The 14855-nt window shown below is 38.9% G+C and overlaps 1 protein-coding gene across 1 annotated transcript in view; it reads left to right on the forward strand.

Annotated features, from left to right (window-relative positions):
• Window positions 1-14855, forward strand: part of GABBR2 (gamma-aminobutyric acid type B receptor subunit 2) — a 569051-nt gene that overhangs the window by 362033 nt on the left and 192163 nt on the right. Inside the window, exons 9-11 of the mRNA XM_054164335.1 lie at window positions 9075-9155; window positions 13130-13280; window positions 13769-13901. Coding sequence (XP_054020310.1) covers window positions 9075-9155; window positions 13130-13280; window positions 13769-13901 — 365 coding nt within the window. The remainder of the gene's footprint in view (window positions 1-9074; window positions 9156-13129; window positions 13281-13768; window positions 13902-14855) is intronic.

Below are 14855 nucleotides of genomic sequence, written 5' to 3' on the forward strand. Positions count from 1 at the left end.
TTTAAAATTTCAGTTAGAAAAGTAATGATTTAGGTAAATGTAGCAAAATATTTCTTTTGGGCATCAGCAAGAAAATAAAACTGAAGGCTAGAATATTGAACATACTGGAGGAGGAAAAGGTCGCTCTGATCTTGGCTGATTCAAATAGAGTGTGCAGCTGGGCTGGAGTCAAGGAAATACAGGTCCCCAGGACTGTCTTTCCTATGAGGACATTCCCTGGTGGTGGCCAGTCACGTCTTCTGTCAGGTTTGGATGGAAAGCTTAGCAGCTGAGCCAGCAGATGGAAGCCAGAATTAAGCTGCTGTCTTGGGTATCTTTGTTTTTTTCAGCTATAGATGAACTTTAACCTGGTGAGTCAGGAAAGACTGACAGTAATGTCTTTCCCAGGCATTTCTTCCTTAAATGACACTGCTTGTGAAGTTGACTTAAGTTCATGAGTAACTTCTGGCTTAACTGAAAAAACCCAACCCTGTTCTCTGGCAATTTGATAATGGTTCAAATCTTTCTTTTGGTGGACTTTCCTGATAGTGCACACTGTGCCTACTCAGACTCAGTTTCCAAGGCACCAGAGAGATAATAACTGCTTTACTGCCCTGGGACAAGAGATCTGAAAACACTACTGCGCTGTTATCTTGAGTTTTTTGGGAAAGAATGAGTATGCTGCCATCCTATGGTTTTCTGTCCCTTATCTTTGAATTAGTACAGTATTGTGGTATAGCTAGAATTGTGCCTCACTCTCTCTGACATTTCAGTGCTCTGAAATCAAACTCCACAGGCAACTAAACACGATCACATTCTCTCTCACTGGCACCTCCATCTCCTGCACAGTCCTGGTTTCAGTTGTCCCTCTCCCAGAGAGGCTCTGACAGATGGAGCTGCTGCTGGGCCCTGGGCTGCTGCCAGAGGGACTTCTCTGCACATCAGCTGGCAGCTGTGTCCGAACCTGTCATTGCCTTGATGGCCCTTTAAACCTGGGAAGCTGAAAGGTGTCCTGGGAAGCCAGACCAAGTCCGTGTGTCTGCACGAGTCAATTTCATAGCACACCTACTATATAAAATGAACTAGTGTATGAGAGTAAAGGTACTTAAAGGCACACAACAAGTAATGAAGTTGTGTTGTTATTTAGTAACTGAGAAAATTCCTTCTAAAGGTGGCTGCCTGTAGTTTTACTCAGGCAGTCCTGTTTCCCACTGTAAATATTGAACCAAGAAATACACAGTAGGTTTAGATTCTGATAGGGACAGATGATGCCAAGTGAAATTAGTATCTACTTTTGTTTGCAGACCATGTTACATATAGATGAATATTTATATTTTAAAAAGCACACATATATGCTTGCACTCTGTGGTACTGGTTGAATTCAAATTAATTTGGCAAATGAACTATCATCATGAGGAGGATTTTTAGTCGCTGCAAAGTTAACCAAACATAAAAGAGGACAAACAATAAACTAGGAAAACTCTTATCTGGATTGAGATGTTGCAGTTATTGAACATGTGTAAAGCCTAAAATATAATCATACCATACTTATTGGAATATTTCTTTGTCTCTTATCTCCTTAATGGAGCTAAAAGTAATTCAAATTGCTGACATATGATTCAGTGGTTGTACACTTTGATTGTGATTCTCAGAATTTTATGATAGAAGTATTAAAACCAAAAGTTTGATCTCATAAGCAACCTTATTTGAACATACCAAGTAATATATTATGCATCCTAAGAAATAGGAAACTCTTTGTGGAGGAATTAACATAACCTCTGTACACTTGCTTCATCACAACAGTTGTTATACTTCATGAATAATCTGCCTTCATTATTTTGTGCATATTTATACCTTTCTCAGTTTCGTGAATGAAAAGTATAATGAGGGTGTTCCCAATTCAGATTTTAAGCAGTGATTGTTTTAAACTCTAAGACATTATTATTTGTTTCATTGTACAGCTCTTGGACACATGATAAACAAATGTCTGAGATATTCAGGCATTAAATCCACATGAATTCTATTACTACATTTCTGTAGTAATTTCTAGAAGCCGGACTAACAAGGAGAATAGGAGACAGTACTAAAATCAGGGAGGCTAGAAACAATCAGTAGAATTAATTTTTATAAGCTTTTAAAAATGTAGCTGCTTGAACTTTTAATGCAAAAGTCTTTCTGGGTTATAAAGCAACTAGATTTATTTTATGAGTTCAGGATATTTAATGGCATTTTATGCGCTGCTTGCTATGTCCTGTTTGCTAATCTAGTGAAATAAGCCCTGGGTTAAGACTTCTTAGCTGACATATGCTGTTTGGCCTTTGTCTAGTTTAACCTTTCTGTCTGTTTTGTTTATGGGTGCATGCAAGATAGGACTTGAGGAATTACCACCTTCTATATACACTGCTATCATACCTCAGGATTTCCTGGATGTTGTGTGCACTGGAATCCAGGATTTCAGAAATAAAACACTAAACAAGAACACTAAACAAGGGTGCTTGGTGCCATGGGTTAGTTGTTTAGGTGGGTTGGATTGGTTGATGGGTTGGACGCGATGATCTTGAAGGTCTCTTCCAACCTGGTTTATTCTATGTATTCTATTCAATGTAAATGAAGGAAATAGTTATGCAAGATTTAAAGATGATGGTAATGCTCCTTTGGGCAAACCCAGATTTTTAACTTTAATAACAAGGGTAAGATCTGTGGCAATTCAAGTCCTTGCAAAGGTAACATATTTTTCTTCCTTAATTCTTTCCTTTCTGGCAGCTTCTGCTGGGGAATAATCTTCTGTCTGACCTGACATTTTCTTCCGTATTTGAACTGCGATTCTTAATTTCAGCATTTGTGTCTTTAAACAAAGCAATGGTTACCTACAAGTGGCTAGAAAGTAATGAAAGAAAGCTTTGCTCATTCATTATTTATAAGCTTCTCTTGTGATTTTTCTATTTTTTTATTTTGTATTTTAATTGGAATCTTTCAACTTGTATCAGGTATTGCTGATGTCTGATAAGGATAACTGAAAAGCTTCCTGGTCCTGTTTGACAAGGATATATTACAGAAGTTAAGATTACATTAATTTGCTAAGAGTTTCTGCAAGATCCGCAGCATGAAATATTTCTGTATTTTTTCTGAAGAAAATTAGCTTTCATGATGCTTGATTTAATTCAGCAACATAAAAGCATTTGTGGTAGATTATTAGTCTCTGAAGCAGCTTTCCAAATGGGCGAGACAAAGGTAGGACAGGTTAGAAGAGATTTTGCAGGCAATTTGGAGTGGTTTTACTGAAATATAGAAAGTGTTCTCATACTTGTTATCACTTTGCAGTCTCCAGCTCAGATTTTTCACTACTTGTGTTAGGTCCATCTTCTTTCCTGGGACTTGTTCTTTGAATAACCTTGATCACAGGGTTACTCTTGCTCCTAGCAGCACATTAACTCTTTAGGGGCTTTTGAAGTAGGTAATAGAGGTAATGAGAAAGAAGAGCTAAGCCCTGTCACAGATGAATGATTGCTAGGTGACTGACAGTTTAAAGTGCTAAAGTAAAACATTCACTCTTTAGAAGGGAATGTGACCAGAAGCCAAACTGGAAGAAGGCAAGCCTCAGGATACCATAATGTAATGTGTCCATGTGCCCGTCATCCTGCCTCCAGACCGAACCTGTCAATGAATTGCCAGTAACTTGTGAAATGTGAACCTTCAGACAAGTTAGATGTGTCTTTGAAAGTGTGACTGCAGTGGCATGATTTTTGATTAATATATAGGAGATTTCTTTGAAATTAAAATATTTCCAAATCTAAGTGTAATTCTCTTCCTAGGGATCTTCAACCATTTCAGTTGTGCATGGTCCATGCTCAGTTTCACCTCTTGGTAGCCCCTTGGGCATTTTCTGATAAGTAAATATTCCTCAGCAGTCCTGTTGGTCTGCAATGCATGGGTGAGGAACAATGTGCAAGATCAAAATGTTTCTCTTCTAGAAGAAGGTTTAGTAATATTGTATCCTGGGATAGGCTGTTGAGTGCTGAATATGCAGCAAGATTTTCTACTGTGCTAAGCATCTGATTACTCCCACTGAATTACAATGAGTTAAGCAAGAGGGGCAGCTGACAAAGAGTGGGAGAAGAGGTTGTTAAAGTGATGTCAGAGGAAGGTTTTCAAGGAGTACAGTGATAATTTCCTCACTGGACAAAGAGGAGCTACATAGAAAACTTTGAACAGCTTTTCAAGGAGAAGGAACCATGGTAGCATCACCTTATCCAGGGATGATTTTCAGGAAGAACTAAGACCTAGGTATGCTTTCAGCTACACATTATATCTTTTTTTTTCTGCTGCTTCTAAATTGAGAACAGCCTAAGTGCCCTTTAGATGAGAACCCTCAGTGTCCCTCACCTAGAGAATAGTCCATAGTAAAATTATTAAATTTACTTTGTATTTGTTGGAATGTGAATGTTCATCACCTGCTTGTTTGTTGTTATAGTTAGCATGGAATTCTAACTTTATAATGAGCTGCAGTAACATAACAATAGTAGTGCCAAGTACTGTAAGCTATTTAAAGCTTTGAGGTCCTTTATTTTCATTTACAGGCATGTGGTTTGGCCAGCATGGTCATGTTAGGGCAGACCTGTTAATTTATTTTTGTTTTGGTGTTCTAGACAGGTTTTTTTACATTGGTATAGCCAGCAATACATGTAGGAGTTCATGAATGCATTCACATATCAATATACATCTTTTTGTAACATCATAACACGCTGTTATTTCAGAGTACCCTTATTACTATCAGCATAAATTATACTGGTGATTACACTAGTGTAAACATTTTTGTATTGACTTAATTTCATCACCACTAGGGTTATTTCTTGGTAGTGCTACAAGCTTCAGATATAGACAGTTTTATTGTCATTAGGAGCTAGCCGTTTGTGAGAGTGGAGGCATTGATAATGTCATTCCTAGGTACTAAAGACTTTCCCCATACACACACTCTTGGGTTGTAAGTCTCAAAAATATCTCACTTTTCACCTTAGTCTGCCATGGAAGTTTGTGTGTCCCATCTCTTATGCATTGCAAGTGCTTTCTCACCCTTAAACAACTCTCAATAGAAAATGTCTTCATGAGGTGGAAATAATTACACATATAAAAACATAGTGGACATATAGCAGAAAAGCCTGAAAGTAAGCTAGTCTCATCTGGAAATTCTCAGTGTCAGTGGATAACTGTCATACAGACATGGTTGCATGGTTTAGTTGATTAGGTGGTGTCGGATGATAGGTTGGACACGATGATCTTGAAGGTCTCTTCCAACCTGGTCTATTCTATTCTATTCTGCTGTGCTTTTTGGTAAATTTGTTTTACTCAACTCATGTCCATTGCAGGATTATTTTTGCTTACATTCAACAAGAACATGTAGCTACCTGATATGTAGTTAAAAAAATCTGCTGTATTAATGTTCTGAATTGTGACTCAGTTGATTAAGTGGCAGTGTTCCTTACAATGGGCTATAAAATTCTCTTATAAAACAAGTAGAAGAAAGCATTTTAATTCACCTTTAAGAGTTCTTTGTTGGCAGAAGGCTTTCATCTTGGCATGTAAGTGATCTATCTGTGACAATTAATTAACAGCAAGGATTAGTTGTTTATAATTATGTTCAATAGGTATAATTTTCTATTACCTTTTTTTTTGGACCAGTTTTCTCTGGATCGGTTAGTGTTCATTCTTTTCTATTCCTGTCTGAAAGAACAGCTGCAGATTCAAGTTCTAAAATCCTGCCACTCTTGTGATGGTGTAGACAAGCATTATCTCACAGAACCAGTATGGTTTTTCTCACATTTTCCCTCTTCATTTTAACCTGAGCATCTCTCTATCATGAGTATGGAAAGACAAAGTTAAAAATAGGGGAAGCATTGCAGAAAGAAGTCAACATCATATTCAGAATATTGTGCAAAGCCCTTTGTTGGTGTGTTTATTTGAAGGAGTTCCACTGCCTCCTGTTCTTTTATTATTGAGCCCACAAAGATTTTGACAGATAGAAACTAAATTATACAAACAGTATGCTGATAAATAATTCAGAACTTCCAAAGGGAATTCAAGGGCATGGCGTATAGGAACGTAGAGCCTGCAGTCCCATCCTTAGCCATGTTGGCCTACTCAAGAGAACAGAGAGCCATAGTGCTACTTCCTTGCTTCCTTTAGTTAATATTTGGAGATGAGTGTCACTGATGTTTGGGGAACTGAAAAATAAAAACAGCTATAGTTATACTCCTTGCTGGGTGTACAAAAGAGCAAAAAGACTATTTGTGCCTTCCCTCAGCATCCCTGTAACCATACCATGAAATGGATGGTATATCCTTGTCATGGGTTGAATTAAAATTTGCTGCTGTTATTCAGAACTGCCCTGCCTCATGCCATCTTCAAAATGAAAATGCTGCCTGGGCCAAAGTATTATGGGGCTTCAAGCTCAGACTGTAACATGAGATGCTTCCTGTTCCAGTTGCTGCTTTTGGGTTCCAGGGGTTTTGGTGTTTTCTCTTCTGCTGAGATGGCAGCAGGACAGGGAGGGATGTGGGAGTAGCTCCCTGCCTTCGGTTTTTACCTCACTTGCTTCTGCTTGCTGCTGGTTTCTGTTGTGTTTGTTCTGTAAATAGGCTAGGGTAATTGTGCTTACTACTACTCTTACTACTACTCTTACTACTACTCTTACTACTACTCTTACTACTACTCTTACTACTACTCTTACTACTACTCTTACTACTACTCTTACTACTACTCTTACTACTACTCTTACTACTACTCTTACTACTACTCTTACTACTACTCTTACTACTACTTCATTTATTCAGTAAACTCTTATCTCAATTCTCTATCTGAACCCAGAGTTTTATGTATTACTCTATGTTGCTGTAAAGTTGTAGCTAGAACAAAATCAAGGTGTATGTCCTTTCTATTTGGTATAGGTAGATGATGTAGATTATCTGGCACCTAATGTGCACGTGGTGTGTTGTACATATTCTGGTGCTTGTCTCCTTTCTAGGTTCTGTTTTGATGTTTTAGATCTGTGGGTAATAGCTGTCATGCTGCAAATACATATGGGAGTGAATTGGTTCAGCTTTTAGCAGTAATCATTTTATCTGTTAAGTGACTTCTAGGAAGAATTTTCTGTTTTAGACTGTCAAATATTTGTGTAAATCTATTTCACAGAGAATTTTCAGCCAGTGACAGAAAGTATAAACTCCTAAGAGCGTGTCATGTTCTGTGGATGGTCTTTGTGAAACTGCTGCTGATGACCAGTGGATTGTGCTTTTATTCCAAACTGGTTTTAGCACCCCATAAGAGGATCACGCTCATGTGCAAGGCAAATCAGTTTCCAGAATTGCAAACTCCAGCTTTTTGTGAGGTTATAGCAAATGCCTAGGCTCTCTCTGCTGGATTTACAGCCCAGCCTACAATGCATCATAAACAGTTTTAACAATAAAAAGTGGATCTTATGTAAGGAAAACTTGTGCCTCCTGTGAATTCTCAGATTAGTATTAATTAGTGTAGATTTTACTTCTTCTCTGGAGACTTTCAAAACCCACCTGGATGCATTCCTGTGCAGACTACCCTAAGTAATCCTGCTTTGGCGGAGAGTTTGGACTTGATGATCTCTTGAGGTCCCTTCCAACTTCTAATGTACTATGATACTAAAATGGACCCAGCTACTCCACTCAGCAGAGCTGAACAGACAGAATCACTTTGAGTGAGGACTGAGAAAAGGTTAATGTGGAGCTGTTGGGTGAAATACAACCTTTTCAAATTTGTTGTCTAGTTCAAGATCATAAGCTCCCAAAATCAGTTTCACAAATAGGGAGATGAGCTCAAAATTGAAATGTAAATTGGGTTGTACGTTTGCAGATGTAGAGGCCTGAAGGGAAATTTATGGCTCTGCTGAGCCAACTCAAAATTGTAACCAATGTACCTGTGGTTTATATATCTCTTATCAAAATCACAGAATCACAGATTATTAGGGGTTGGAAGGGACCTCAAAAGATCACCTAGTCCAACTCCCCTGCCAGGTCAGGATCACCTAAAGTAGGTCACACAGGAACGCGTCCAGGTGGGTTTCAAATGTCTGTAGAGAAGGAGACTCCACAACCTCTCTGGTCAGCATGTTCCAGTGTTTTGTCACCCTCACAGTGAAAAAGTTTTTCCTTATGTTCACGTGGAACCTTCTAAACTCCAGCTTGCATCCACTGCCCTTTGTCCTATCATTGGGCATCTCTGAGAAGAGCCTGACACTCACCCTTCACACATTTATAAACATTACTGTACAAGTTTCAGTGTAAAAGCAATAATTTAGTAAGTTTCTGCACTTCTAAACCATACCAAAAATCCAACAGAAACAGCAGAAAATAATCAATGCAAGATGTTACCAGATGGGCAGGACTAATGTGTGCTGAGGTCAGGGCAGAAACCAAGCAAATTAACTTCCTGTATCTGTGTTGCTCTGTCCTGTAGGGTACAAGGAGGCCATGTACGTGAAGATAGTCCCAAAATAGCAGAAGAGAGCAACAGTAAAATTTTAGCTTCAGTCTGTGTTAGCTTTAATTATATAGTATTGTGTGTTTTGCAGTCAAGGTACTAATGAGCTGCTAATTCCTAGTCAGAATAGGAGATTAGATTCCCAGCCTATCTATTAACTACGCAGACTACTCCATACTGGCTGGAGCCTGCCATGGTGACTCCCTTGGGAAAATACTTCACTAGGCAAGCTGTCCTAGTTGTTAAATAAGAGTGGAATGTGTGATTTAGCCATGCCTGTTCTCACAGGAATATATCCTGCATAGTGTGAAGCAATATGATTAAACTGGACAAGCATGTGCCCAGTAACAACAATTCTCTGATTACGTAAATGGGTTTTAAAAAATATTGTGTGTTTCTTTAAAGATTCAGAAATGTTTCTTTTAATGATGTTAGCTGTCCAGCATTCTGCTTTAATCATGCACTTCAGGTATATTTCCTTTCCTTTTTGATGTACTGTCAAAAAAAAAAACCAAAGAAGGCAAAATCAGTTAAATAATTGAGAACACGTGAACTGCCATAAACAATTGCTCTTCTTTGTTTCTCTGCAGAAAGAAAGGAAGTGAAGGTGGGAGAGTACAATGCTGTGGCTGATGAACTGGAAATTATGAACAACAGCATTAGGTTCCAAGGTAGGACTGAAAAATGGAAAGAGGAACAGGAATGATATGGATAGCTGTGTGTAGATTGTAAGACTGAATGCTTTTAAAGGGCTGGTTTAGGATTCCTAGTATTAAAAGACTGTGACACTGTATAAAGAGAAGGGGAACTGTGGTGTTCTTAATTAAAAAAAAAAAGCAGGAGACTTCCAGAAAATCATAATGGTCTCATGTTGTATACTTGTTTTGATTCCTATGACCAAGAAAAATTCAAATTTCCATGTGTACACAAACATTCTTTGATATTTTTACAAGCTACATGTACGTCTTCAATTTCATCTCCGCTGATCGATAATGTTCTGATCTCATTCCCATTTCCTACTCCCCCAGTTCATATCATCTAAGGGATATCCTTCTGAACACTGTATTTGCACACACAAGGAGGAGGTGGTGGTTTTCTTTTGGGAGGTGTCTGTTAGACAGTTAGAAAACAGGGTTTTAAAATCCCAAGGTTAGCTTTGAGATGGCCCTTGTGAAACAGGGACAGAGAGGGCGTTCAGCCCAGCAGTAATGCCAAGGTCCACAGCAGGCAGGTAGCCTGCCTTGCTGTATCTTCGGCCATTTTTGATCCCTTGCTACTCCAAAGTTAACATGGAGTCTTCCTCTGCCCTCACAGCAGTTGGAGTGCAGGCCTACCCACAACTTAGATTCTGAGCATATGTTCATGGCAGCCAGATGTCAGCTGAAATTAGTTTTGAGGATCCCTCTTGTTGAATATAGGGATATGCATTATTTTTAAAGCTAATAATTAAGACTTAATCTCAAGCCCTGCTATAGTGCAATTCAGTAATGGAAAGTAAGGTCAGCTTCATGACATCTGTGTGGTTTCCCCTGGGAGCAGTGGATGAGTATCAAGCTGTTGTATCCCATGCTCTGCTACTCCTGCCTCCAGTGTCCTGTCCCAACACTCAAGGTTTACCTGAGCATACCTGGAGTTTCATTTCTAATCTATCTACTACTCCTTTGCTGGACTTCAAAGAGCACAGCTACATGAACTTCTCACATCTGTCTGAGAATGAGGATTTGGAAATGAAGAGCACAGAACCTGTCCCAGTTGTAAAAGTGTAAAGTGTAAAAGCGATTATCTTTGCCACAAGGATCATGTAGTTAAATACTGATTCAACACGATTAATTTCCACAGAACATATGCAGGATGAACCAAGTAATATGAAGCAGCTTTTGTTCATAACTGTATGCCTTTATGGACATTTAGTGCTGGGAAAAATTTTCTGCTCAGTTTTTTTCCAGGATCTTGTTCTGACCATATTTAGTGTGCCTTCCACCCATAGCCTGACTTATATTTGTCTAAGGATTCATTATGTGACTCACAGAAACCGTCTCCATTTACCCACCTTAACTTTTCATTGAGACAGTCACAGTATCACCAAGGTTGGAAGAGACCTCAAAGATCGAGTCCAACCTGTCACCACAGACCTCATGACTAGACCATGGCACCAAGTGCCACGTCCAATCCCCTCTTCAACACCTCCAGGGAGGTATCATGTATTTGATGTGGAGGACACTTCCAGGCAGTACAAAAAAAAACTTAGTAACTTTAAGTAATTGAAATTAAGAGTGGCAAATAGAGCCCTTTTAAAACCTTTGCATAAAATTGCACACAAGAGAACAAGAATTTATCTGAGGTAGAATTGAATGGCTATTTAACAAATAAGAAAATACATTTTATAGAATAACTGAGTGTTCATATTTAACAAATGCAGATCATCAGTGTACTTTGCAGATTTCAATTAAAGGAGGGCTTTGTTTTTTCCTGTAATCTACTTCAACTTAGCTAAAGCATCTGCTTTACTGTGGTTTTGGCTTGTTGCTTGCCTAGCTTAGGAAGCATCATGCTCTGTAAATGCATGGTCTGAAGTAGGAAAGAGAAAAGGGGGAAAATCTCAGGTACTTTTCTCCAATATCAGATCAGCAAAAGGTTTGATGGTGGCAGTTCCTTGACTGCCACTTCACTAGGATCACTGGAAAGCATTTTTTTATTACTATTTTATTTTCAGAACTCTTGGACATTAAAGGATAGTAAGTTTCCATTGCCCGAATTGTTTCAGCTTAGCTGGTATGGACAAAGCTATTGTACTGTAGAAATAGTTGAATATTCTTCTAGGTGCAAAGCAGAAGAGTGTATGTGAAATTTTTGCTGCGGCATCTTCTAGTCAGTTACGTACAGGTCTGTGATCAGCAGCTGCATGAAACTCAGCCTCCCCAGCCATTTTCTTAAATGAAGCTGCTCAGTCCTGTGTTGTGAGCTTATGTGCAAGGACAGGATCAGGCACTGTAGAACACACAAATCCCTTTCTGAAGGAAGATAGTGATGCAAAAGGCTTTTTGGCAATCCTTTGCATTACTAAAAATAAATTAGTCCGGTAAAATTGAGTATGGGAAGTAGGTGATACAGTGTGTTGGAAAGCAATTACTCTCATTAAACTGAGAAACCATTAATGAGTAGGAGCTGTCTGCTTATCAAGCACATAGTTTTCAACATAAGAGGACACAGTCTCAGGCTGTGCCAGGGGAGGTTCAGGCTAGATGTTAGGAAAAAGTTCTATACAGAAAGAGTGATTGCCCATTGGAATGGGCTGCCTGGGGAGGTGGTGGAGTCACCATCATTGGAGGTTTTCAGGAGAAGACTTGATGGGGTGCTTGGTGCCATGGGTTAGTTGTTTGGGTGGTGTTGGATTGGTTGATGGGTTGGACGTGATGATCTTGAAGGTCTCTTCCAACCTGGTTTATTCTATGTATGTAAATTCAGACATCCAGTTTATGTCTGCAGGGATTTGCAGAGTAGGTCTGTTCCTATAAAACCTTTGCTATCAATTTTCCACATTCCATTCTATAGAGTCCTGAATACACCAACAGTCCTGCCCCTTCCCACTCCCAGGGCTTTCCCAAACCTACCCACAGCCCAGTGTCCCATTTCACAGTATCACACAGTATCACTAAGATTGGAAGAGACCTCAAAGATAATCAAGTCCAACCTGTCACCACAGACCTCATGACTAGACCATGGCACCAAGTGCCACGTCCAATCCCCTCTTGAACACCTCCAGGGACAGTGACTCCACCACCTCCCTGGGCAGCCCATTCCAATGACGAATGACTCTCTCTGTGAAGAACTTTCTCCTCACCTCGAGCCTAAACTTCCCCTGGCACAGCTTGAGACTGTCTTCTTGTTCTGGTGCTGGTTGCTAGAGAGAAGAGACCAACCCCTTCCTGGCTACAACCACCTTTCAGGTAGTTGTAGAGAGCAATGAGGTCTCCCCTGAGCCTCCTCTTCTCCAGGCTAAACAACCCCAGCTCCCTCAGCCTCTCCTCATAGGGCTTGTGCTCAAGGCCTCTCCCCAGCCTCGTTGCCCTTCTCTGGACACGTTCAAGTGTCTCGATGTCCTTCCTAAACTGAGGGGCCAAAACCACTTCAGCCCCCCAGGGCCATCAGTTCATGCACCAGTGATGCCACGCCAAGACTTATCTTCAGCTGTGGAAAGTATCTAGGCAGGCTTTTTGAATTTGCCATGGTGATAATGACAGTCTGCAGAGAAACAACGCTTTCTGCTTTCTACTCGCTGCTCTGTCTCTTGTTTCAGAAGAAAACCATAATCTATAATGATAAAATTTACAGTCATGGTACACATTTTAGTGTTTATTTGCACTTTAATATGAGGATAATTAGCATATGTTTGATGGGGTTCTACATCAGAGTTTTGGTGTGATTTTTTTTTTTTTTTTTTAAATCCAAAAATGTTTACCTGCTTCAGAAACAGAAGCTTTCTTGTCAGTCAGTGTGACTGACACATGCCTGTCTAAGTCAAGGATTTCATTATCTGCTGATGTGGTTCACAGTTGCTAACACCATGAAATCAAGAGGCAAATTTTCTTACAGAAATTCTACATCTGGCTGACCTTTAGCCCTTTTTTTCCTCTTGTGATTCTAGGACTTGAACCTCCAAAGGACAAAACAATTATACAGGAGGAGCTACGCAAGATCTCTCTGCCTCTCTACAGCATCCTCTCTGCCCTCACCATCCTAGGAATGATTATGGCCAGCGCTTTCCTGTTCTTCAACATCAAAAACAGAAATCAGAAGTAAGACACTCATGTTACTTCTATCACTACTTCTTTCATATTTAAATGCCATGTTTGTAGAGTCTGTCACATATATATGTATATTTAAGGAACATGTTAAAACTGTGGAAAGATGATATTTAAAACTATTTAAATGAAATCACTGTGTGATATATTCACACTGAAAAAAAGATTGCCTGTTTGTTAAGACAAGTTCTTTTACACTCTCTGGAAAGTGTAATTTTTTTTTAGATTTATGTTTGACTGACTGCTGTTAGCATTACCCCTAGATAAGAGTAGAACAGGAGGTCTTTTTAATAAGCATTAAAAAAGCTGAAACAATGCTAGACTTAATAAAACAGAAAATATTGTGCATACCTGTAAATTTCGTGGAGTTCTACAGGAAGGGTTATCTGTTTGCTTGGTTACAAAAAAAATTCCTCTTTATTGCTCTAATAGCCTAACAGTACTCTTTTCTTCTTTAATGCACTATCACCTTTTGTCCATAGACTAATAAAGATGTCCAGTCCATACATGAACAACCTTATTATCCTTGGAGGGATGCTTTCTTACGCATCTATTTTTCTTTTTGGCCTTGATGGATCCTTTGTCTCCGAAAAGACATTTGAGACACTTTGCACAGTAAGTAATTCCATATATTCTGGTTGAAGATAGCCTTGCAGGAAGCTCTGTGTTAAATGCAAACAGGAAAGTCTGATAGTTGGATGTCTCATTCATTTTAATCCATTTAAACTAATGCTCTTAGTTCTTTCCTAAGATATTTTCTGGGGCCAAATCCTGAAACATGCACAAAGCTATATTACTACTACTACTATTACTATCATTATCATTATTATTTTCAAGTGCATTGGGATTTAGCCTCACACTAAATGAGTAGCTGTACTTTCTTCCTTTGAAGCTAAATGTATGAAGTGGATTTTTTTAAAGGTTGTGTTTGTTACATGACAACTAGTAAATATGTATTTTCTTTATAGATTCCATATGATTTTAGACTTTGTGACTGATGCTTGTCCAGGTCTTTTTACTCCATCTTTTTGGCTTAATCTCCAAAGACTTCTACTACTATATCCAGGCTACACAAGGCTAGATCCATATATTCTAGTTTAATCAAAACAAGCAACTCTGAAAACAAATTAAATACGTCCACCTAGAAGTTTGCAGTGTGTTAATAGCTCACTGTAATATGCAGCCTGATTCATAAAGGCCATTTAAATGAAAAGGAAAGAACTTTACTTCAAAGCTATTCCTTCCAAAACCAATACAAACAACATGTACATTTATAATATATATTCTCCTCAAAACATCCTAAAACTATTCTTGGCTCATTGCCAGCGAATGTCAGACTTGCTCAGGAGTGATCCTCACTATGTTTTTGATCTTTTCTTCAGATCTCTATAAAAATGCAGTTCACAGCACTGAAACTTAACTTCTCAATAACAATTCAAAGCACGGAAGTTGTATGCCTAAAGCTAGCTGGTGCACGTACACCCCCATATTTCAACTGAAATCCTCCATACTGACTAAAACCATTAGAGGTGTAAAATATCAAGTGTCAGTTATGCCATTTTAAAACAC

Source organism: Dryobates pubescens, chromosome 9 (assembly GCF_014839835.1).
Source record: "Dryobates pubescens isolate bDryPub1 chromosome 9, bDryPub1.pri, whole genome shotgun sequence".
Classification (NCBI taxonomy): Eukaryota; Metazoa; Chordata; class Aves; order Piciformes; family Picidae; genus Dryobates; species Dryobates pubescens.